Source organism: Hipposideros armiger, unplaced genomic scaffold (assembly GCF_001890085.2).
Source record: "Hipposideros armiger isolate ML-2016 unplaced genomic scaffold, ASM189008v1 scaffold_212, whole genome shotgun sequence".
NCBI lineage: Eukaryota > Metazoa > Chordata > Mammalia > Chiroptera > Hipposideridae > Hipposideros > Hipposideros armiger.
This window is the reverse complement of record NW_017731562.1, coordinates 2,320,465-2,343,356: the sequence shown is the minus strand read 5'-3', so window position 1 is coordinate 2,343,356 and position 22,892 is coordinate 2,320,465. Positions and strand designations below refer to the sequence as shown.

The window sequence follows — 22,892 nt, the reverse complement described above, 5'->3', positions numbered from 1 at the left end:
CAGAGTGTGAGAGCGCAAAAAGAGACTTCTACCTTGCAATTCTCCATGAGCTGGTTTGTCTATTTTAATCTGCAAAATCCAAATGTACTTAAGATACGTAATTCTGAAAAGAGGCTTTAAATAAAAAACACACTATTCATATCCTGAGCGTGCATTCTCAACCAAAGAGCTTCCTTCCAGTTCCATGGTCTTAAGGTTTTGTTTTTAAAGAAATGAGCTTGGTTCCATCCTTGGGTTTGATTGAAATGTCCCTTTGCTTCAGCCATGTTACTTAGTCAAGACTAACCAGTCTATGGATGCCAGTGGCAAGAGGTGGTATCACATTGCAGTAATAACTCAAATTTCTTGTTTAACCAACTATATTATTTGTTTACGTGTTCTACCACTGTTTGACCTGGCATGTTTGGCCCACTCATCCAAATCTAACTGTGCTCTATGGGTGATTGATGCTATAGCCAAATCACCTTCCCATTCTGTCCATGTACCTACTAATCAAGGTAGGCAAAACTAATTCTAAAAGTAGAAAGAATACCCTGAACAACCAATGAGTCAAAGAAAAAAATCAAAAGGAAATAAAATCTTAAAACTAATAAATGTGGAAGTACAATATACCAAAATCTATAGAATGCTACAAAAGCAGTTCTAAAAGGGATGTTTTTAGTAATGAATGCCTAGATTAAAAAAAATAAAAGGGATCTCAAACAACCTAATTTTATACCTTAAAGGACAAAAAAAGAAAACTAAGCCCAAAGTTAAGAAATAGCAAAGATCAGAGCATAAATAATTGAAGTAAACATCAGAAAAACGATAGATCAGCAAAACTATGAGTTGTTATTTTGAAGAGAGAAAATGGAGTAACCGTTTGTTAGGCTAAGAAAAAAAAAGACTCAAAATCAGAACTGAAAGAGGACACGTTACACTGATACCACAGAAATAGGATCATAGAGACTACTATGAACATTTTTTTTTTGCCAAAATGGATAATCTAGAAGAAATGGAAAAACTTGTAGAGACATAGAAACTACCAAGACTGAATCATGAAAAAATAGAAAATTCGAACAGTCCAATAACAAGGAGATTGAATCAGTAATCAGAAACCTCCCAACAAGGAAAAGTCCAGGACCAGATGTCATTTCTGGTAAATAATACCAAACATTTAAAGAATTAACATTAATTCTTCTTAAACTTTCAAAAAATTGAGGAGGGAGCATTTTCAAACTCACTTTATAAGCCTAGTGTTACTCTGATACCACAGCCAGATAAGGATACTATAAGAAAAGAAAACTAGGCCGATATCCTTGATGAATAGAGAGGCAGAAATTCCAACAAAATATTAGTGAACTGAGTTCAACAGCACATTAAAAGGATCATACATCATGATCAAGCAGGATTTATCTCTGGGATGCAAAGATCAACATATGCAAATCAATAAATGGGATATACCATATTAATATAAAGAAAGGCAAAAATCATATCATCTCAACAGATGCAAAAAAAATATTTACCAAAAAATACAACATCCTTTCATGATAAAAACTCTCAACAAATTTGGTATAGAAGGGACATAACCCCAACACAATAAGACTATATAACAAACCGACAGCTAACATCATACTCAGTGATGAAAGGTTGAAATCTTTTCCTTTAAAATCAGGAACAAAACAGGTGCCCACTCACCACTCATATTCAACATAATACTGGAAGTCCTAGCCAGAGCAGTCTCTTTATCCTTTCATAATAAATGTGTCCAAATTAGAAAGAAGTAAAATTGTCTTTGTAGATGATACGATCTTATATATATAAAACCCTAAGGATTCCAAAAACAGAACTAATCAACAAATCCAGTAAAGTTGCAGGATATAAAAATTAGAATGCAGAAATAAATTGTTTTCATACAGTAATAAAATATCTGGAAAAGAAAAAAATTACAATAACAAAATACTTAAGATTAAATTTAGCCAAGGAAGTGAAAGATCTGTACACTGAAAACTATAAGACCTTGATGAAAGAAATGAGAGAAGACACAAACGAATGGAAAGATAGCCCATGTTTGTGGATTGGAAGAATTGATATTGTTAAAATGTTCATACAACCCAAAGCCATCTATAGATTCAATGTAATACCTATTCATGGGCATTTTTCACCAAAATAGAAAAACAATCCGAAAATTTCTGTAACCCTGAAAGACCCCTAAATAACCAAAGCAATCCTGAGAAAAGACAAAGCCAGAGGCACCACACTTCCTGGTTTCAAAGCTATAGTAATCAAAATGGTATGGTATTGTCATAAAAAATAGACACATAGACCAATGGAACAGAATTGAGAGCCCAGAAGTAATCAGCTGAATATATGGTCAAGTAATACATGACAAGGAAGCTGAGAAGACTCAACCTGGGGAAAAGATCGTTTCTTCAATAGATGGTATTGGGAAAGCTGGATAACCACATGCAGAAAAATGAAATTGGACTCCTATGTTACACAGCTCACAAAAATTATAATGGACTAAAGACTTAAGCAGAAGAGCTGAAACCGTAAAACTGGAAGAAAATTTAGGGAAATATCTCCTTGATAATTGGTCTTGACACTGATTTTTGGATGTGGCACCAAAAGCACGAGCAATGAAAGCAAAAATCAGTAAGTGGGGCTACATCAAACAAAACAGTTTCTGTGTGTAGCAAAAGAAACAGCAAAATGAAAAAGCAACCTCCAGAATGAGGGAAAATATTTGCAAAGCATATATCTGATAGGCAGTTAATATCCAAAGTACATAAAGAACTCATACAATGCAATAGTAAAAAAAAAAAAAGAAAAAAAATACAATGAAAAAGTAGGCAGAGAAACTGAAAGGACATTTTTCCAAAGACATGCAGATGGCCAACAAGTACATGAAAGAATGTTCAATATCACTAATCAGGGAAATGCAAATCAAAACTATAATGAAATATCACCTCTCACCTGTTAGATTATTATCAAAAAAGATAAAAAAATAAGTGTTGGCGGGGATGTGGAGAAAAGAGAATCCTTGTGTACTGTTGGTGGGAATGTAAATTGAGGTAGCCACTATGGAAAACAATATGGAGGTTCTTCAAAAAATTAAAAATAGAACTACCAAATGATCCAGTAATTACATTCTGGGTATATATCCAAAGGATATGGAAACAGGATCTCAGGAGATATCTGCACTCCCATGTTCATTGCAGCATTATTCACAATAGCCAAAATATGGAAGCAACCTAATACCCATCAATGGGTGAATGGATAAAAGAGATGTGGAATCTAAAATGAGCCATACTCGTAGATATAGAGAATAGAATGTTAGTTACCAGGGGCTGGGAAATTGGGGCAACGGGGAGATGTTGTCAAAGGGTACAAACTTCCAGTTAGAAGACGTATAAGTTCTGGGGCTCTAATAATGCACAACTTGGTAATTATAGTTAGCAATACTGTATTATATACTTGAAAGTTTCTAAGAGTTAATCTTAAATATTCTCACTACAGAAAAGAAACGGTAATTATGTCATGTAATAGAGGTGATAGCTAATACTACGGTGGTAATCATTCTGCAATATATAACTATTAAATCAATACATTATGCATCTTAAATTTACACAATGTTATATGTCAAGTATATCTCAATGAAGCTGGAAAAATAATGGGAATACTAATATTTTAAGTCTAAAGTTTGTGATACTTCAAAGTTTCTTCAAACATCTCTGGGAATTTAAATTTTTTCAAAACCTTCATATTACAACACAATTCAGTCGATGATATACATTGGCAAATAAAGATATATTGAATATTCAACATAATGGCAAATTTCAAAAGTAATGCTAAATATAGCTGTTTGGTTTCCCCATGGATTTTTTTTTTCTTAATTGCCACTGAGTGGCATGGAAAACTGAAAATCCAAGAAAATCATGTATCTTATTTTACTTCTTATATTTACACTTACCTGCGTAAAGGACGGGAAAATTAGGAAAATAGAATTAGGAACCTGAGAAGTTAAAAGTACATAAAATAGATTTTAAACAGACATTTGAATAGCAGATACTTTTGTTTCATGTTTAAAGTATAGGAAAAATAAATATCAATACATAATTCATACATATAACTATACAAATCACTAAACAACTCTATAGTGAATGTTATCAGAAGAATTGTTTTCCATTTCTGTGATAAATCCTTAATAATGTGTTTTCATTTTAACCAAAACAAGAAATAGGAAGAACTGACACAAACCCAGAGCAGTTTTATTATAATCCTAATTTACATCCATGTATAAAACTTGTGTATTATGATTACTCACGTTGTTTTGGGAAATTCTTTAACAGTGTTCTCATTTCTAGGACATTTTAGCTTGGAATATTTCATATATTATAAAGCCTTCTTGTCAAAGTGCTTCATGTGTATTTTATCTTTAGTTTTTTAATGGGGTAAACAGAACATCAGTGGAGTTTTGTACTGCCGTTGCCTTTTAAGGGTGCTGGCATGGTGTTCTGACTCAGAGGACTCTGTCCGGGAAGTGCTCAGCTGTGTGGACTAGCTGAGTCACAGGTGTGTACAAGCATCTGTATAACTTTTGATCTAGCATAAGAATGGAAGAACTCATAATACTTCGTGTGGCATTGGAACAAGAGACTGAGAGGGAAGTGGTTGGGTTCTCACTCGCATCATGAGCTTGAATAAGCCACTTAATTTCTCTTGCCTCTGTTCTCCAACTCATACGACAGAGTTGGAATCTAAAAAGAGTCCTGCCCTTGACTAGAGTAGAGGTCCACCCCGACTAAGTGGTTACACATTTTACAAATTAAAGAGTTTTTAATGAGGATGGTGCTGATAAAGGAAACCAGGGCCTGTGCACGCGGGTGTTCTGCAAACATTTGTGGTGAGACTATCAGCTTACCCTGATAGCAGGCGTTTATGGCAGGGACGTGCCAGAAGCGAAATCTAAAAAGAAAGTATATTGACTTTGCTTTTGAAGTCCTTCCTTTATGAGGGCGGAATTTGTGATAGGAAACCTGTTTGCTTATGGTGGTGTGAGTCGTGTGGGGTGGGGTGCACATGACCTGCTGATTTTGTTTCCATTTTTGATTTCCAGGTTTCTGTGAGTTTCTCTCATCTTGTTTCCTGTTTTTTCTGAAAGCCTGAGTATGTGAATATCTACTTTCCTGCAGGTGTTGGTAACTTCTGTTATCCTTCCGGACATTCTCAGCGATCATTGCCTTTCATGTGGGTTCCATGACTCGGGTGAGTGGCGTATTAACAAAGTGAAGATTCCCAAAGCGAGGGGCTTCTGTGGGAACACTGGTCAGAGGCATTCATACTGGGAATGATGTGTGGATATCAAAATCCATACAGTACATGTTTAGAAACTCAGCTAAGTTTTAAAAAGTATAATCTACAGTCGAATTCTGTTAAAATATGGCTTTGTCTTGGATGGCAATAAACTGTCAGTAAATCATGAAACATCATCGACCTGCAAACAACTGAGAAAGCCCATTATAACACTACTAAAAAGAGTCTTATTATATATAACATATATCTGCACACATATGTATATTACCATATATATGTACATTTCTTTGTGTCCTAGTGTTTCTTAGTAAAACCTCAAACTTAAAAAAAAGAAAAAAAAACTTTAACTTTTTACATACTTTCTGCTTAGAATTCATGGATAATATCATCCTGTTTGGGTGTCTAATTTTTATGTCCTTCAGTTTTATATTATTTTTCTTTCCTTGACAAAAATTATAGCCGCTTGGAGAAGTGACAACTCACCCTCGGTGTCACTGCTGGTTTCTCCAGCAGCTGGAACTAATGCTGCTTAGAGGCCTCCCTGGGGATCACTCTCGGATGGAAATTCTCAGCCTCATCTGGAGTTTAGCAACAGTCAGGAAAAACAAAGAAAATGTAATTTTCCAAAGTCAAGTTCACTAAGACTCCAGCCTCTTCTTATAAGCACCCTCCCTTCTGACGGGTAACTCTCCGGACACTTCATTATGTGAAGAGGAATTATATCAGCCAGAGAACCCTGCTAAGTTGGAGCCTGAGTGCACAGCTCAACACAAGTAGGAAGTCTTGTGAGTTAAAAATTTAAAAATAAACTCTGCACATGAAATCTTTGCAGTGATTTTTAAAAAATATTTTCCGGCTTGAAGTATTTTACGTATCTCTCCCATTCAGAAAGGAGTTTTCCCAAATCAGTAATTACCACGTTTACTATTTATTTTAACTAAAGTCTACACATGTATTTGACAATTTTCCAGAACATACATTGTTCTAAGTAGAGAATTTTCAAGAAAAGATGTGCATAATAATTAAACAAGTATTAGTATCATTTCCCATGTAATTTTTGGTAAGCCATTGCTTAAAATCATAATAAATACAGCCGCCTTTGATCTTTGACCAAGCGAAGTATTTTTTGAACTTGGCCAAGTTTTGTTTTGTTTTGTTTTAATTACCACTTATAGAACTAAAATTTGCTGGATAGAGAAGTTGCTTTTAATAATTATTTTCCTGGGTCTTATGGAAAAGCTAAGGACTTATATGCCATTAAACACGTTTAACTGTAAGGGACTCAATGGACGTCAATGTACAGGGAGATTAAAATGTTAAAAGGACTTATGATATTCGGATATGTTATTCCTCTTAAATAAAACTTAAGAAAGGAAGATCCCAAAGGAGCATGTGTTCACATCTGTGGTTTGGGTGCTATGGAATTCATTCTACCTCCTGCTTTTACTCGACTCCTGCAGTCTCTTCCAGAAAGAGTTTTTTTTTGTTGTTGTTGTTGTTGTTTTTAAACAATTTAAAGTCAATGACAACCCTGCAATAATGTCCCATCTCACTCAGAATGAATTCCAAAGCCCTTACCTTGGCTTAAGAGCAGGATGGCCACCTAATTTATCATCCAAACGGGACTATTTTAAAAGTGAAAGGAGCCCTACCAGGAATTATGCCAGGGTAACAGGTGTAAACCACGGCTGTCCTGAGCAAACCAGGACATAGAGGCACGTACCTAGAAGGCCCTACGGGAACTACCCACCACTGCCTCTCAGACTCATGTCCTGTTAGTGGCCTCCTCTCGCATCCCTCACTTAGCTCTACCTACTGAGCACTTTTCAAATATAACAAGTATGCCCCAGCTGCCTGGAATGTACTTCCCAGAGATATCTGAATTATCTTGCTCTTGTCAACTCAACCCTGGTCTTTACTCAAACCTCATCTATTTGGGCGACCCTCCGTGGCTCCCTCCTAAATAGCATCCTTCTACCCTCATTCACTTCCTCTGTCTTGCCCGGCCTTACTTTTCTTCATAACACTTACTACAGCCTGACATAATTGTTATGTTTCCTCCACCAGAAGGTAACTCCATCAGTGGATAAACTTTACTTGGTGTATTGCTGTGTGCCTGGTAACTAGAGCAGGGCCTGACACTTAGTAGGTAGTTAATCATATTTTATGAATGAAAAATTGAATACATGCATAGAAGAAGTTGATGGCTAGAAAGAAGGCTGTTTTAAGAGGAAAGAGCAACTTCCATTTACTTATGGATGGCAATTAAATGAGAATGCTATTAAAAAATAAAAGCGAGAGTGCTTGTAATCTACAAGGGTAATAACCCCACAGGCAAATGAATGTCTTCGCTAAGATCAGAGAAGTGCCAGGAGGAGTGTTACGTGATATAAAGATGAGCCCAGGAAACTTTTGGCCAAAGTGAATGGTAAAGATGATATTCTAGAAATGACTCACTGAAATGCTTTTACCGTCTAATTATAGTGAGATAATTTCTTTCCTTAGTAATGCATATTTTATGTCTTTCTGAGTATTTAATCCATTCAGGTAGCCTATTGTGTTTTAATTCAACTGAATTTAAAATTGTTATCTTCTGTTTTGTGGCAGTTACTAGACTTAGGAAATCCTTTAAACAGATGTTGTTGTCTTAGAAATAATAGCATATAAGAATGCTACCTATATGCCAGGCCTTATTTAAGTGTTTTACAAATGTTATCTTATCCTCCCAACAAATCTATATGATGTTATTCCGATTATCTGCAATTTGCAACCAGGAAGCTGAGGTATAGAGAGAGAGGTTAAGGCAGTCTGACTTCAGAGCCCCTAACCCATCACCATAGCCATGCTGTGATTTATTTGTTGTTATTTTATAATCATTATCAGTTCATTATTCCTGTTAGTCTCTGTATTCCAATAGGAATACCCTGCAAGTATCCCCTGATTTCTTTGGCAAATTCTAAATGTAACCTTTTGTGATTTAATCTACTTCAACCACTACCAGTTGTTTTTCCCTTAGCTTTTATCGCTGTGATTTTTATCTTGGTTATTTATTTCATTGTTTATGGTCTGTCTTTTCTCACTGGAATGTCACCTTTTCCAGGGTAGGGACCTTTATTTCATTTATTGCTATACTCCTGATGTGTAAGTGCCTGGTATGTAGCAAATGCTAAATAACTATTAGTTGCATGAATAAATGCTGAATGAATGAGTTGTATTAAAACTATGTGTTTTTTTTCTGTATGGCTAATGTGATTAGCTGTATAGAATCAGTCAGCCAATATTTATAAGCACCAGCTCTGTGCCTAGTCCTGTGCTTCATGTATCACACTTGCTAAATGCCAGGTCCTCTTTTAAGTCCATTATGTAAATCAACTCTATAATAACCCTATGAGGTGGTCTGCAAAGATTAAAAGAAAAAAATGTTAAGGCATGGCTCCTTTACATATGGAACTTTAAATCTAGTTGAGAAATAATATTGATGGAAGCAAAGTAATGAGAAAATAATGCAAGTTTGTAATATCAGCATACAAGGTCAATTATGTTCATGAACTCGTCTAGAAAAAGTGCTACATGCCTCATTGCTGAATATCACTATGGTCACCTTCGAATTATGCCCCTCGGGAAGCTATGCACAGATGACAGTGCCTAGTCCACCCTTCAAAGCAATTTTGGAACTCTTTCTGGAATGGCCATCGGAGCTGTCATCGCATTACCCTTGATATCCTGAATGTCATCAAAATGTCTTCCTTTCAATATTTCCTTTATCTTCGGGTAAAGAAAGAAGTCATTGGGGTCCAGGTCAGGTGAGTAAGGAGGGTGTTCCAATACAGTTATTTGTTTACTGGCTAAAAACTCCCTCCCAGACAGTGCCATGTGAGCAAGTGCATTGTCGTGATGCAAGAGCCATGAATTGTTGGCAGAATTTCAGGTCGTTTTTGTCTAACTTTTTCATGCAGTCTTTTCAGCACTTCCAAATAGTAAAGTTGGTTAACTGTTTGTCCAGTTGGTACAAATTCATAATGAATAATATCACAAAAGGTTATCAACATTGTTGCAACAAGTTCATGAACTTAATTGTCAGACCTCATATAATTATTAAATTTTGAAAAAAGAGGAATATAAGTAGGTGTTTCAACTTTTATAATGAGTTGATACTTTATCTTGGTCTTAAGCAGTGGGGTGAATTTAGATATAGAGAAGAAGAGGAGAATATTTCTGGATAGAATAATTGGAAGTAGAGAACAAGGGTTAGGTTTGGGACCTGGGAATAATTTTATATGTCATTGGGCAGATAGGAAGGGCCAGACCATAGATAGTTGTGAAGCCACGCAGGAAAGGTTGGGTCAGAGGTGACGGGAATCAGTGAATCACTGTGAGTGAGTGAGTGTTTGTGATTTATAAAGTCAGGAAAAGTCTTTCCAGTCTTATTATGTGGATTAAATGGAACAAACAATGAAAAGCACTTACCTAGTACCTGGCATATAATTAGCTGTCACTAAATGGTAGCTATTAGTATTACCAATAATAGCAGAGAAAGTTTTGCCTTGAATTTTTAATTTGGATAAATAGACTCATTTGGGGGTTATTTATATCAGGCCTGTCTAATTTATCTTTATAAAGTCGAATACAGTTTAATCAATAATATTGATTAAGAAAAACATTCAGGATGAAAAAATGAGCAGACCACACGTACTCCAGCAAAGAAAATGTGTTGTGTTAATGGCATACACATAGAGAGAGCTAAAAAATAATCATATGATAAAGTTTTCATACTACTACCTACCTGTATTTTACTAAAATGTGCTATTTACCACTGTGGAAAACAGTGGTATTTCCTCAAAAAATTAAAAATAGAATCATCATATGACCCAGCAATTCTACTTCTGAGTATATATCCCAAAGAAGTGAAAATAGGGTTTCAAAGAGATCATGTGTGCACCTGTGTTTATAGCAGCATTATTCACAGCAGTTAAACATGGAAGCAACCCATCGATGTCCATCGATGGAGAAATGGATAAGTAGAATATGGTTATGTGTGTGTGTGTCTACCGGGGTTGCCAAAAAAATGTATACAAGTGGACACTTTGGTCAATGTTGCTCAAGCTGTAGTTCACCATAATCAGAAGTGTCTGGACGCTGATGGTAACCACTTTGAGCACCTCTTGTAATTGCAGAAGTCAAACGTGACTTGTATTCATCTTTTGTTATCGGTATATATTGAATATTACAATTTGAATACAGTTTTCCTTTCTTAAAATGTGTATACATTCTTTTGGCACCCTCTGTGTGTGCACACACACACACAAGCACACACACACACACACACACACAGGAATATTATTCAGACTGAAAAAGGAAGGAAATTATGACATATGTTACAACATGGATGAGTTTTGAGGATATGATGCTAAGTGAAATAGGCCAGTCCCCAGAAGACAAATGCTATGTGATTCAACTTATATGAGATACAGTAATCAAAATCATAGAGACAGAAAGTAGAATAGTGATTTCCAGGGGCTAGAGAAGGGATGAACGGGGAGTTATTATTTAATGGGTATAGAGTTTCAGTTTCACAAGATTAAATGAGTTATAGAGATGGATAGTGGTGATGGTTGCACATGTTATGAATGTATTTAATGTCACCGAACTGTACACTGAAAAATAAGATGGCAAAATTTTTATGTGTATTTTACCACAATAGAAAAAATTGAGATAAAAAGTGCTATTTGCAACTCAACAGAATTCAGTTACAGCTTTTTGATTCCCCGTGGAGGATACTGCACTAAAATTCAGCTGGTATAAAAACAGGCATTTCCCAGAGGACTAAACAGAGAAGGCATACTAACCTGGAAGACCCTCTATACCAGCAGTTCTCAACCTTCCAAATGCTGCGACCCTTTAATATAGTTCCTCATGTTGTGGTGACCCCCAACCATAAAATTATTTTCGATGCTACTCTATAACTGTAATTTTGCTACTGTTATGAATCATAATGTAAATATCTTTTTGTTTCCCGATGGTCTTAGGCGAACCCTGTGAAAGGGTCATTCGACCCCCAAAGGGGTCATGACCCACAGGTTGAGAACCACTGCATACACTTCAAAGGATATGAGAATGCCTGCAAGGTTTTCTGTTGTTTTGTTTTGGGGAGCTTTTTTCTTTTTTGGTGATAATAGGGGAGGTGGAGTATAAACAAACTATAACTTAAAAAGCTTTTTAAAAAACTCATCTATTTCTGGTATACTGATTTCTTTAGCATATTTTATACCAACTATCCTCCAGTCTGCTTACCAGAGTTAATAATGCAATTTATAATTAAATATTATGCTAAATGCAGAACATAGGCCAAGGTGCTAAATGAATTAGCTGTGGGTAGAGAGGCCTGATCAACAGAGCTTCTGTTGGGGGAAGGACTAAAATTTTGAAGAGGAAAAAAAAAAGTAGAAAACAAGGAAAGGGGAGAAAAAAGTGATTCAGGTCTTTTTTAAACCAAGAATTTGAATTCAAAAAAATTATTCAGAAACTACTGAAATTCTTGCTTCATCTAATTAACAGAAAGAAAAGTCATCTACACACACAAAAAGCACCATTTTTGATGCTGAAGAGCTGGACTCATCTTCTAACAACTTAAATATTTCTAATTCCCTTTGCCCTTAAACATTGGGCTTGATCAGCCTTTCAGCCGTATTTTCTCCTCGCCATCTCCCTTCTCTTTCCCCTCGCCATCTCCCTTCTCTTTCCCCCTTGGTGTGCGCCTGCAGTTTCTCACATTCACACTGCCCCCCACACCTTTTACGCAATCATCCCTCTTGAGTGGGGCTTTGTGGACACAGCCACTCTTCCTAGCCGTAGCCTCTGCAACTGACTGCACGACAAAGTTCCCTTTGCCTCTTGAGGGCCTTTATGCAATTTATGTTAGACACCAAGTTTATAACAATAGGACTAACTTTGCGTGAAAGTGCACTGTATTTTGGGTTTGGGTCACTGTTTGCTGTTCTGATTGGCAATGTACACAATGACTTAAGCGATACTCCTTGGGGCATTTCAGTTTTGGGTGTGGATATTACGTGACACAGTTGTCAACTCTTGGTTTTTCTTGAGGGCAATTAGCTGAAAACTGGTTTCGTTCAGTTTGTTTTGGTCTGTTTGGACCAACTATTTGCTCAAGCCCAAGGAGCCTGCCTGCAAAACGGTGGTAACCTCAATGAAGAGGTTGGGTTCATTCTCTGCACGTTCTCCATCCCTCCTGTAAAACGATACCATTTACAGTATTTTCTACATCATGGTGTCTCTTGGTATCTGCTCTCCTGAGCTTGCTCCAAATACCCTCTTTGTGGCATCAAGTAAAGTTAATGGAGCCCCAGAACTGGGATACAGGCATGGTTTCCTCTTGCCAGAGCAGCAGGCAGACACAGAGAGCAGAGAGCTCAGTCATGGCTACATATTGTGGAGCGGCCATGACATGGTCTGGGAAACAAAAATAATTGCTGAACACCAAAGTACATGTAAAAGCACTCCCCCCTTTGACTCAAGAGTATTATCATGAGCCTTAGAACAAAGCGGTGGGACTGACTCAGTCTTCTCAACATTGGCCCTGAACACGAATATGCTTTTAAATTGAACTAAGGGTTTCAACAACGAGCGGACTCATTTGACTCTGTTTATTGCTATCGCCTCCATTCTGGCTTTGCCCCAGAGATTTCTGATGGCTCAAGCAGCATTGGAGTCAGTATCTCTGATGTGTTTGTATCTGACCTCTGACCAACACTTCAGTGTTATTTTCAGCTGTTCTTTGACAGGGAATCCAACAGCTGCTGTTTAATACCACAGACAACTTGTGACACACGCTGAGTTTCTAGCAATAGGATTAATCCACCGATCTTGGGCTCTGATTTGAAGCTGTCTATAATTTTCCTGTACAGAGCATGGGGGGAGAATAAAAACCAAAGCTGAAGTACAATGTTATGCTTTTTTTTTTAATTGTAGAAAAATATACATAGTGTTAACCTTTAATTAAAACAAAAAACATTTTCTTGCTGCAGTTAGAAGGTAACAGAAAACTGTATGACCTCCTAGCATTTGTGATAACTGAATTTAAAAACTCTGTTCAATGGAGTATAGTAATCACAAAGAAATTCAGAAGTGATAGGTATCTATTGATAAATGCCCATTGAAATATTTTTTAACTATCCCTAAGAAGTCAGAGGCTCTGAGAAAATGTGATCATTCTATATAAACTTCATTTGACAAAAGACAGTTAAGTTTTAGAAAAGCAGATTAATCTAAAAATGTATTTCAAGCACTTTTGTGGCTTAATCCCAAAACAAATACCAGAGCTTATTTTTAAAGTACACTTTGGAAGCTTTTTTTTTTTTTTGCATAAAAGAGACAATATTGAAAAGATTAATATCCAGGTCAATGACTGGCTGGTTTCAAAGTCAACCATAACTGTATAGATTCAATGGCAAAACTAATTTGGGCTGTCAGGATGTAATGTGTTTTTTTTTTTTCCATTTGCTGTCAAACATCAGCTGATAGGAAGAGAGCTAGAAGCTGCCCTTCACATTTAAGATAATGGCAAAAATAACAGGCGCTTAGCGTTACCATACTAGGGGTGTGGCGATTCTCTCCCGTTCTCTCCCCTCTCTCTCATGATAAATTCAATGGGGTTGTCTATTTTTAACCTTCTGTTCTTTCCTTTTGGCAGAGTAATCAGTTGGAGCTGAGCTCTTCCCCTGAATGAATCCAAGTAACCCCGGTGGTTGCCTTCTGAAATGACCAGCAGACACACATCTGTACAGAGGCTGCCCGAAGTATAAACTCTGGTTCTAAAGTACCATGTCCAGCCAAGGAAGTCCCGGAGTGGAGTTTTCTACGACAACAGTCAGTTCAGTAGCTGTGCAGGCTGGGGACTCTAAAATCGTAATAGCTGTCATAAAGGTAAGCTAACCACTTTCTTTTTTTTCTGTGTGGCTGTGGGCTTCTTGCTGTGTGTTGATAGTCCTAAAGAATATTTTACACAGTCAGCAGTACACAGCATATGGAAGATAACAGAGCAAGGACAACTTCTTTCTTTCCAAAAGTGGCAACTAAGAGAAAACTCTATTTAAAGTTTCAGCCAGTTCCTACAGTTTCTCTTTCATTTGGTCAGAAAACATCTCCATCAGGTTGGTTGAGAAAAACAAAACAAAACAAAACAAAACTGAAACAAACTATACTGTATATTTTCAATTTGGTTTTTAAAGGCAAGGCATTCGTGATTACAAGTTCATGACTGGCTGAAGAGTCAAGGAGACATGTGAAATGTTTGTGAGATTTCTGAGAGTGGATGCAATGGAGGAGAGAAGAGGAAGGTCCTAACAGATAGGGAGTGGCACTGTTTTCAGCATGATGGGACACCGGGGACACCTAGGAAGAGGCTCTGACATGTGCCCTCCCCAGCACTGGTTTTGACATGGTAAAAGCACTAGTCAATCCTTGTCACATTTTGAGGGGATTGAGGACCCTGCCAGGGAAGGTGCAAAAGGCATGTGTCCAGTTTGCTCTTAACCACAGGAAGTTGAAGCCACTGGGGACTTACGTTTTATGACGTTTTATGTCAAGCAATTTGTCCATTTGCAACGATGATACACATCTTTAGGGTGAAGAAGATATCCATGATGTTATTTCCCATGAAAATGCCCTGCAAAAACCCCGGAAGCATTGTGCTTGATTTAGACAGTTCACCACCTGAGGAATTCAGGATTTAATGAGGGAACCGGGTCCACTAGCTGGTGCTCACCAGCCAGTCATTTTCAGGACCCTCCCAGGCTGAACTGAGTGACTTTTCTGGCCTTTTGTCACAGCATGGACGACAAGGCCTGTTTAATTTCACTTAATTCTGTGAATTGTGTGTGAATGTGGAAATTATAACAGGAAAGCAGCACTTGACACAGAGCAAAACGATTTACTCTACAAGCACTAAATCCAGTGTTCCTAGTGAGCCATTTCCTGGTGCTGTCGAGGCTCGAGGTCCGTATAAACAGGACCTCTGCTCACTCCCTGGCCCTCTCGTGTTTTCAAAGGCAATGAGCGGTCATGGAAAAAAGCCTGAAGCAGAAGTAGCAAAAATCGAAAATTTGCATGTGGTTTTACGATGCTTTGAATATATGCAAGTTTCAACACTGACAGAAAAGAGGCAAACTCACTGTTTAAACAACAGTTAACTTTTCTTTCCCTCACATATGAAACATTTCTTAGAGCACAATGAAGAATAATGCGTATGGAATAAATTATAAGAGAATCAGAGGTAGATTGACAGTAAGAAAAAAAACCTCTAAAATTATACTGGAAACTCTTAACTAAACTGTGTTTCTAAGATTGTTCCCTCCATCTCCCCTCCCAGCTCCCCTAACTAACTGCCATCCATATAAAATAAACCCCAAGCTATTCAAAGTGCAAAGCCCATCTTAAAGGAATAGAAGCGCCTGTGTCGGATGTACTCGCATGTGGACTTCTTCTTTCCAAATGGTCTCAGGGCAGTAATTATCTAGAATAGACAAACATACATTTTCTCTCATTTCTCTTCAGCAATTCACTTATCCAAGGGCATGTGCCTGTTAGTGGTTCCTCTTGCTTAATCAGTTGTTGCTTCTTAGAAAAGCAGTTCCTCAGGAAATGCACTGATCAGTAAGCTGCTTTCAAATGGCAGTTGTTGCATGCATTCTGATTTTATTGACTTTGTCCTACATACTTTGTTGAATACTCAACAACAAAATTTGGAAAATGTTATGTTTTAACTTTGAAGTAAGATACAAATCGGTTGTTTCATCTGCTGTTTATTCTTTCCAGTTGAACCAATAAGATCAATGTAAGGACATTGATCAGCCTAAATTGCATTTACAAAACCTTTCCCCTGTGGTGAATTTGCATCCTACTTTCCTGAGAGGAATGTCACTATTTTTATGGAATTCAGTTTTGTGAGAGAATATACAATTATGTGAATTATTTTGTAAATTTCTAATATTCGATAATATTAGATCTATTGTATGTGTTCCTCATTTGGAAATTTTAGATTTAAATTCAGTATGCCAAGAGAAAAGAATTTATCCTAACAATAAAAAAAAAAAAGAAAAGTCAGGGCATGGATTTATATTAGACCTGTTATATTTCAATTTATTAAGGCCCATCTCTATGGAGAGAATAATGTGATCACAGTATAACTGGAAATTGAAAAAGAAAAGAAAAAGGAGAAGGGTGGAGGGGAAGGAACAAGAAGAACTAAAAGTGCATTTGATTTCATTTTTATTTTTAGTGTGGCAAGTGGATACAACTTCAGCTGGCTGAATCACAGCCCAATATTCTAGAAATTGGTAGCAGTCAAGATGAAACCAAAAAACTTCTTCATGATCATGAACTTCTTTTGGCCAAGCTCAAGGTAAGAAATACGACGCAGATAGAACTAAAAGGAAATAAAAAGCTATTTCTTATACTTCCTCTTGATTCTTCTGTTGTTACTGGCCTATGGCTATTTTAACACAGTGCCAAATAGATAATGGGAAAAACACTGTAGTTACTCATGAGCAAACACCAACAAAGGAGAGAAATAACAGGACTTTTAAAAACCTTTCCCCAATGTGATAGAAATATGGAGCGATAATATTTTTACTGTGGAGAAATAAGTAATGTTTTTTTTTCCTGGCTGCCTCAGTAAAAAAAAAAAAAAAAAAAAAATTCATCATTTTTCCTGCGTCATACTGTCATACTGTCAAGTCACAACAGGTTCAAACTTTCTGTTGTTAATGACACCTGCTGTCGAGAATAACAGACTTTCCCCGCTCTGCTGAACTATTGAAAATACCTGATTTTGTGTTTAATATTAAGGTTTCTTGAAACCAAATAATACTTTTAGTAAAATCAGAGCTATTGTTCCATATATGTTGTGGTTATTTAGTTAAGAATCTAAAAATAACATTGGCTTATGATTACTAAGCTATCTAATCAGGACGAGCTACATAATTTGTGGGGCCCAGTGTGAAATGAAAATGAAAATAATAGACACCCTGTTCAAAAAGCAGGGCATCGCTTTTTTAAAAAAGTTAAAAGATTTATTGGGGTGGTGGTGGTCATCAAAACTACATAGGTTTCAAGCATACAATTCAATAATACATCATCTATGCATTGCATGTGTGTTCACCACCCAGAGTCAGTTCACCTTCCATCACCATATATTTGACTCCCTATATCAGCAGTTCTCAACCTTCCTAATGCTGCGACCCCTTAATACAGTTCCTCATGTTGTGGTGACCCCCAACCATCAAATTATTTTCGTTGCTACTCTATAACTGTAATTTTGCTACTGTTATGAATCGTAATGTAAATATCTTTTTGTTTTCCGATGGTCTTAGGCGACCCCTGTGAAAGGGTCGCTCGACCCACGAAAGGGTCGTTCGACCCACAAAGGGGTCGCGACCCACAGGTTGAGAACCGCTGGCCTATAGCCTCTTCTACCACCCCACTCGGCCCTTACCATCTGATAACCACTAAACTGAACAGGAAACACTTTTTCTTGACCAGTCATGATGTTTTCTTATCTGCTATTTAATGTCTAGCTCCTTCAGTCACAAGGCTATGTGAGAGGCGAGTGCAGACCCTCAGGCACCGAGCCTCAGCCATGGCTTAATGCACAGGGTGTGGGCTTGACCCTAACCCTTCCTGACCTGTGTCCTCACCCCTGCCAAGGCAGATGACAGAGGCCACTGAGCAGGGGTGGGGAACCTCCCCAGGAGGCAGGGCCACATGCGCAATGAGGCTCCAGTTCTCCAGTACTTCCTCTGTTGTCCCATTGGACTTCACTTATAAAACACAAATTCAAAGGTAAAATTAAGAATTTTAAGGCAGTGACAGGTAAAGCATTAAACCCCACGAGGTTCTCCCTTCTGAGGATGGAGCCTTGTGATGCAGCCAACCTGTGAGTCACAACCCACGTAGGCAAGTGACTGTCTTCACTAAGGTCAGAGAGGTTTGATTCCTGGATCTGCAATGGCTAGATGTTCTGCGTTTTCAGTACTTTAATGTTACTGGCCTCTTTGAACAGTCTGGCTGTTATTCACACATGCTTCCTAGATTTAGAGGCAGACATGATCTGCATCTGATTTATTCTAACAGTGGTTTTCTGATTGGACAGTAATAAAAGTAATTGGGTAAATCAGACTGAGAAATTAAAGAAAGAATTAGTGCTGAAGCGGGAGCCATTAGAATCTAAAATTTATTCTCTTGTTTAGACAACTCCTTGCTCTAGGCTCTGTGCTGTCTTTCAAGGTAGAAATCCCTGGCCACCAGAAATTTCTCTGTGTATCTAAAAAGAAAAACACACATTATGATGTGAAAGAGCATTGAACCAGGAATTAAAAGACCTGTGATTTTAGTGCTAATTATGCCACTTACTAGTATAACTCAGCTAACAACTCAAGGTCATGCTACTACACAAAAAGTTCAGTTCCATAAATTGTGGAAATGCTCTGGGCTTCCTCGCAATTCCTGCTCATCCTAGAGGTTTACTTGCTCATGGCCTCCTGTGTCTCTCGCTCCTTCAAATGCACCTATCAACTGTTTTCTGTAGTTCACCCACAGTTGAAACTACATCCCTTCTCTCCAGGTCCCACTAACAGTTGGTGCCCAGCCAGCATTTTCAGGTCCACTGATGAACTGTGGGTGGCGGGGAAGCTCACAGCAGTCTGGGCCTCTCAGGCCACCTCTTTTCCCCTCCACCCCTATTCCTGTCCAGGCTTACAATTCCAGGGAGAATGCTTTCTGGGGTGGAGCAAGTCAGCTCTCCCTAGCTACTCCACTCATATTTGTATCCTAAATCCACCCAGGAGCTCATCTGGAAAAGGGTTTTTATTCAACAGGATCCATCTTCAAGGAGTGTTTACTGTTCTAGGTTCTCAAGTCTTTTTGTCCTTTTAAGCCAATCTTCTGGCTATGGACTAGCTTCTGGACTTCAGGCTTTTTATCTGTAAGATGAAGGGAGAGGATAAATCAAAGCTTCATATCTATTTGTAGATCTTACCATAATGTGTCATGGGATTGTGGGACCATACTCCCTCTTTGCGTGTGGGTCTAAGAACACGAGATCTCAAGTAAAAAGGGCTTTTGGCTTCACGTAAGCCTCTAGCCATGACCTCTTAATGTCCATCTCCTATCCCCTCCCCCACCCCACCTATCACTATCAACCCAGACACCTCTCCCAAGGAATTTTAAGTGGTAGCATCATCTTCCAAAGTTATTGTTTAAAAAAAAATCAAGGAGTCTGAAATCTGTTCCAGATTTGCTGACAAAAGACTTTTTAAAATAACAAAAATGTGAATTCCATTTTGAAAATGGATAGATCACTAGTTCAACCAATTTACTAGTAATTACGCTGTCAGGGTAGGCACAGCCTTAACCTGTAGAAGAAAATTGTTGGATCCAAGTTAGTTTTAGTGTGAGCTTTTCAAACCATAGGGACATTAGTAGTTCAATAAGCCAATAATAGTTCATATTTAATGTTCAATCCAGTCCTTTTCTTATGCATAAGGCCCTGCAATTTCTTCTAATTATAAAGAAGAATCACCATGAGGGGTGTTGGGAGAATGTAGGAGTTCACTGCGGAGTTCGCTCTGATTTGAGCGATGCAGTTAGCCTCTCTGGTCTCAGGTTCTTTATTGAAAAAATTATAATACGTTACCCCCAAACACCAAGAAAGGAAATTTCGGGGAGAAATGCAATGGTGTATGGAACTGCCTGCTGCCTTTGAAAAGAGGTGCTATATAATTGTTCTATTAATAATTAATATGTCAGAATAATTTAGATGCTTAATTTGATAGAAAAGCTATTTTTTGCCTTCCACTAAAAATCATCTCAAATACTAGTAATTTTGACTACAAAGAAGAAGTCTGGAAACACAGAATTTTTATGAGTGTTTCTAGTGTTGGTAATGTTTATACCTCAGAGATATTTCCCTTTTAGTGGTGTAATTAATTCCAATGGCATGTCCAGAGAAAAAATGATTTCTCTGTTTTCAGTGGGGAAAACATTATCCTGTGGAAAAAGCATTAACTTCCTAATGGTACCTAAATTCTTAAACCGTACTCGGTTTATTTATAACGGGAAAGAAGAAATTTGGGGAAGAGAAGAAGGAGATTAAAGCTAGGTAGAGAAGACCCGCCGGTGGCCACTATGACATTACGTCCTCAGGTGGCTCAAGGAGGGAAAGAGGAGTTGGAAATATCTCAGGGATGTTGCCGACAAGGCTCTTCCCCTTAGCATCTGTCTTGCAACTACTATACATTGCCACTGTCCAGAGGAAATAAACTGTACGAGCCAAGAAGACCTCTGGCCACTAGCTCCTGTATTTGTAGATATGCGAATATGTAGGTATATACTCGTAGATATGCATTTGTAGATATTTGTAGCATTCAGTGAAGAATGAGTCTTTATAGAGTATAAAATACTAAAATATTTCCCCTCTGGCTTGACTTACAACACTGTTGGTTCTCTGATTCTGACTAAATCTCCGACCCGATCCAATGAATGCTTATTTTTGTCCTGTTTCCATTTACTTAGCTATAAATGAATAGCCTAATATATTAGCAGTCAAGCTAAAAGTTTTATTAAAGCTTGCCTTAAATAAGGAATAGTGTGGTTTTCTGCTATAAACTGGAGTGTTGACTAAGAATACATTATTTCATTTATTGTGCTAAAATATGTATATATAAAATTTGCCATTTCAAACATTTTTAAGTATACAATTAATTACATTCACAATGTTGTGCAACCATCACCACTATTTATTCCCCACATTTTTTCATCACTTGAAACAGAAACTATACTTATTAAGCGTTGGCTCCCATTCCTTCATTCCCTGGTAGCCTGTAATGTACTTACTGCCTCTATGAATTTGTCAATCTCAAGTACCTCAGGTGATGGAATCATATAATACTTGTCCTTTTGTGTCTGGCTTATTTTACTTAGCATATGTTTTCGAGGTTCATCCATGTTTTAGCATGTATTAGAACTTCATTCCTTTTTATGAATGAATAATATTCCAAAGCACTGATATACCAATTTGATTTATCCATTCAAAAATGGACACGGTTGTTTCCACTTTTCAACTATTGTAAATAATGCTTAAGTGAACATTGGCATACAAAGTCTCTGTTTGAGTACTTGTTTTTAATTTTGGGGGGTAATACCTAGGAATGGAATCGCTGGGTCATATTGCATTTCTGTGCTTAACTTTTTAAGGAAACACCAAAATGTTTTTCACAGCAGCTGCATCACGCAGTCCCACCAGCATAATACAAGTGTTCCAACTTCTCCACATCTTTGCTAAAACTTGTCATTTTCTTTCTTTCTTTCTTTCTTTCTTTCTTTCTTTCTTTCTTTCTTTCTTTCTTTCTTTCTTTCTTTCTTTCTTTCTTTCTTTCTTATTATTATAGCAATCCTACTAGGTGTGAAATAGTATCTCATGGTGGTTTTGATTTGTACTTCCCTAATGACTAATGATGTTAAGCACATTTTCATGTGATTACTGGACAATTGTATATCTTCTTTGAAGAACTGTTTATTCAAGTCTTTTGCCCATATTTTTAAATTGGGTTGTTTGTTTTCTTGTTGTTGATTGTAGGAGTTCTTTATGTATTCTGGATATTAATCCCTTATCAGATATAGGATTAGCAAATATTTTCTCCCATTCTATAGGGTGTCTTTTCATTTTCTTGATAACGCCTTTTAAGAATGTATTTTAATAAAGTAAAGCTGTGTGACTTGAATTTACATGTTAGAGAAAATTTTATAGCATGTGTGTTTCAAATGTGATGGAACTCTTTAGGATAGTGTTAGAAGAGGACTAATCTATTTTACACTACCTATGCCATAGCAGTGTTTTACCCTAAATGTTTACTTTATATATGAGGTCTATATTCCCTACTCTCCTGTTTTTGCTATAGATCCACAAGTTAGGAAATTGTACTTTCTCAGAAATGTTGGGAAGACTCTTTCATCCATCTCTCTTCTTACCTTTCTCTTCCCTACAGGGGTGAGGGGGACTGTGTCAGTCAGTTGGTGAGACTAGAGGAAGAAGTGGCCCCATGAGGAAGCCAGCCTCAGGGACTCTCTCTGCAGATCCTGACCACCCATGGGCTGCAGGTTCTCTGCTTTCTCTGCTTCTGTTGACCTGCCTAGAAGTCCCTGCCTGGCAGAGACTGGCCACAACCCCACTCACCCAGGGCAGCCTCAGACCCAATTTTCTCCACAGGCAAGTCCCAAGGATTAAATTTTAAGGAGAAAAAGTAGAAAGCCAAAATCAACCCTATCCTCCAGTCCAGTTTTATCAGTAATAAGAACAGATATTTTGGTCTATCTGGCCTTAACATCTATTTTTAAATTGAGTCAGGATCTTGAGGGGAGACAGGTGAGATTAGTTGGCACCTTCCAATACCAATACTTACTTGATCTGTGGTTCAAAGGTATGTCTTGGTGTTCTATACATGTAAAGCACCTATTATATTTTTCACTGATTATTTTGTCAAATGGTCTCTGAAATAAGGTAGGAACAATTCAGGGCTCTTGGGGGA

General features: G+C 37.5%; 1 protein-coding gene across 1 annotated transcript in view; it reads left to right on the top strand.

Moving 5' to 3' along the window:
* Window positions 1-14,002: 14,002 nt before the first annotated feature.
* The window catches only part of CCDC141 (coiled-coil domain containing 141), a 213,686-nt gene continuing 204,796 nt past the window's right edge, over window positions 14,003-22,892 (top strand). Inside the window, exons 1-2 of the mRNA XM_019654016.1 lie at window positions 14,003-14,235; window positions 16,589-16,711. Coding sequence (XP_019509561.1) covers window positions 14,134-14,235; window positions 16,589-16,711 — 225 coding nt within the window. The 5' untranslated portion in view covers window positions 14,003-14,133. The remainder of the gene's footprint in view (window positions 14,236-16,588; window positions 16,712-22,892) is intronic.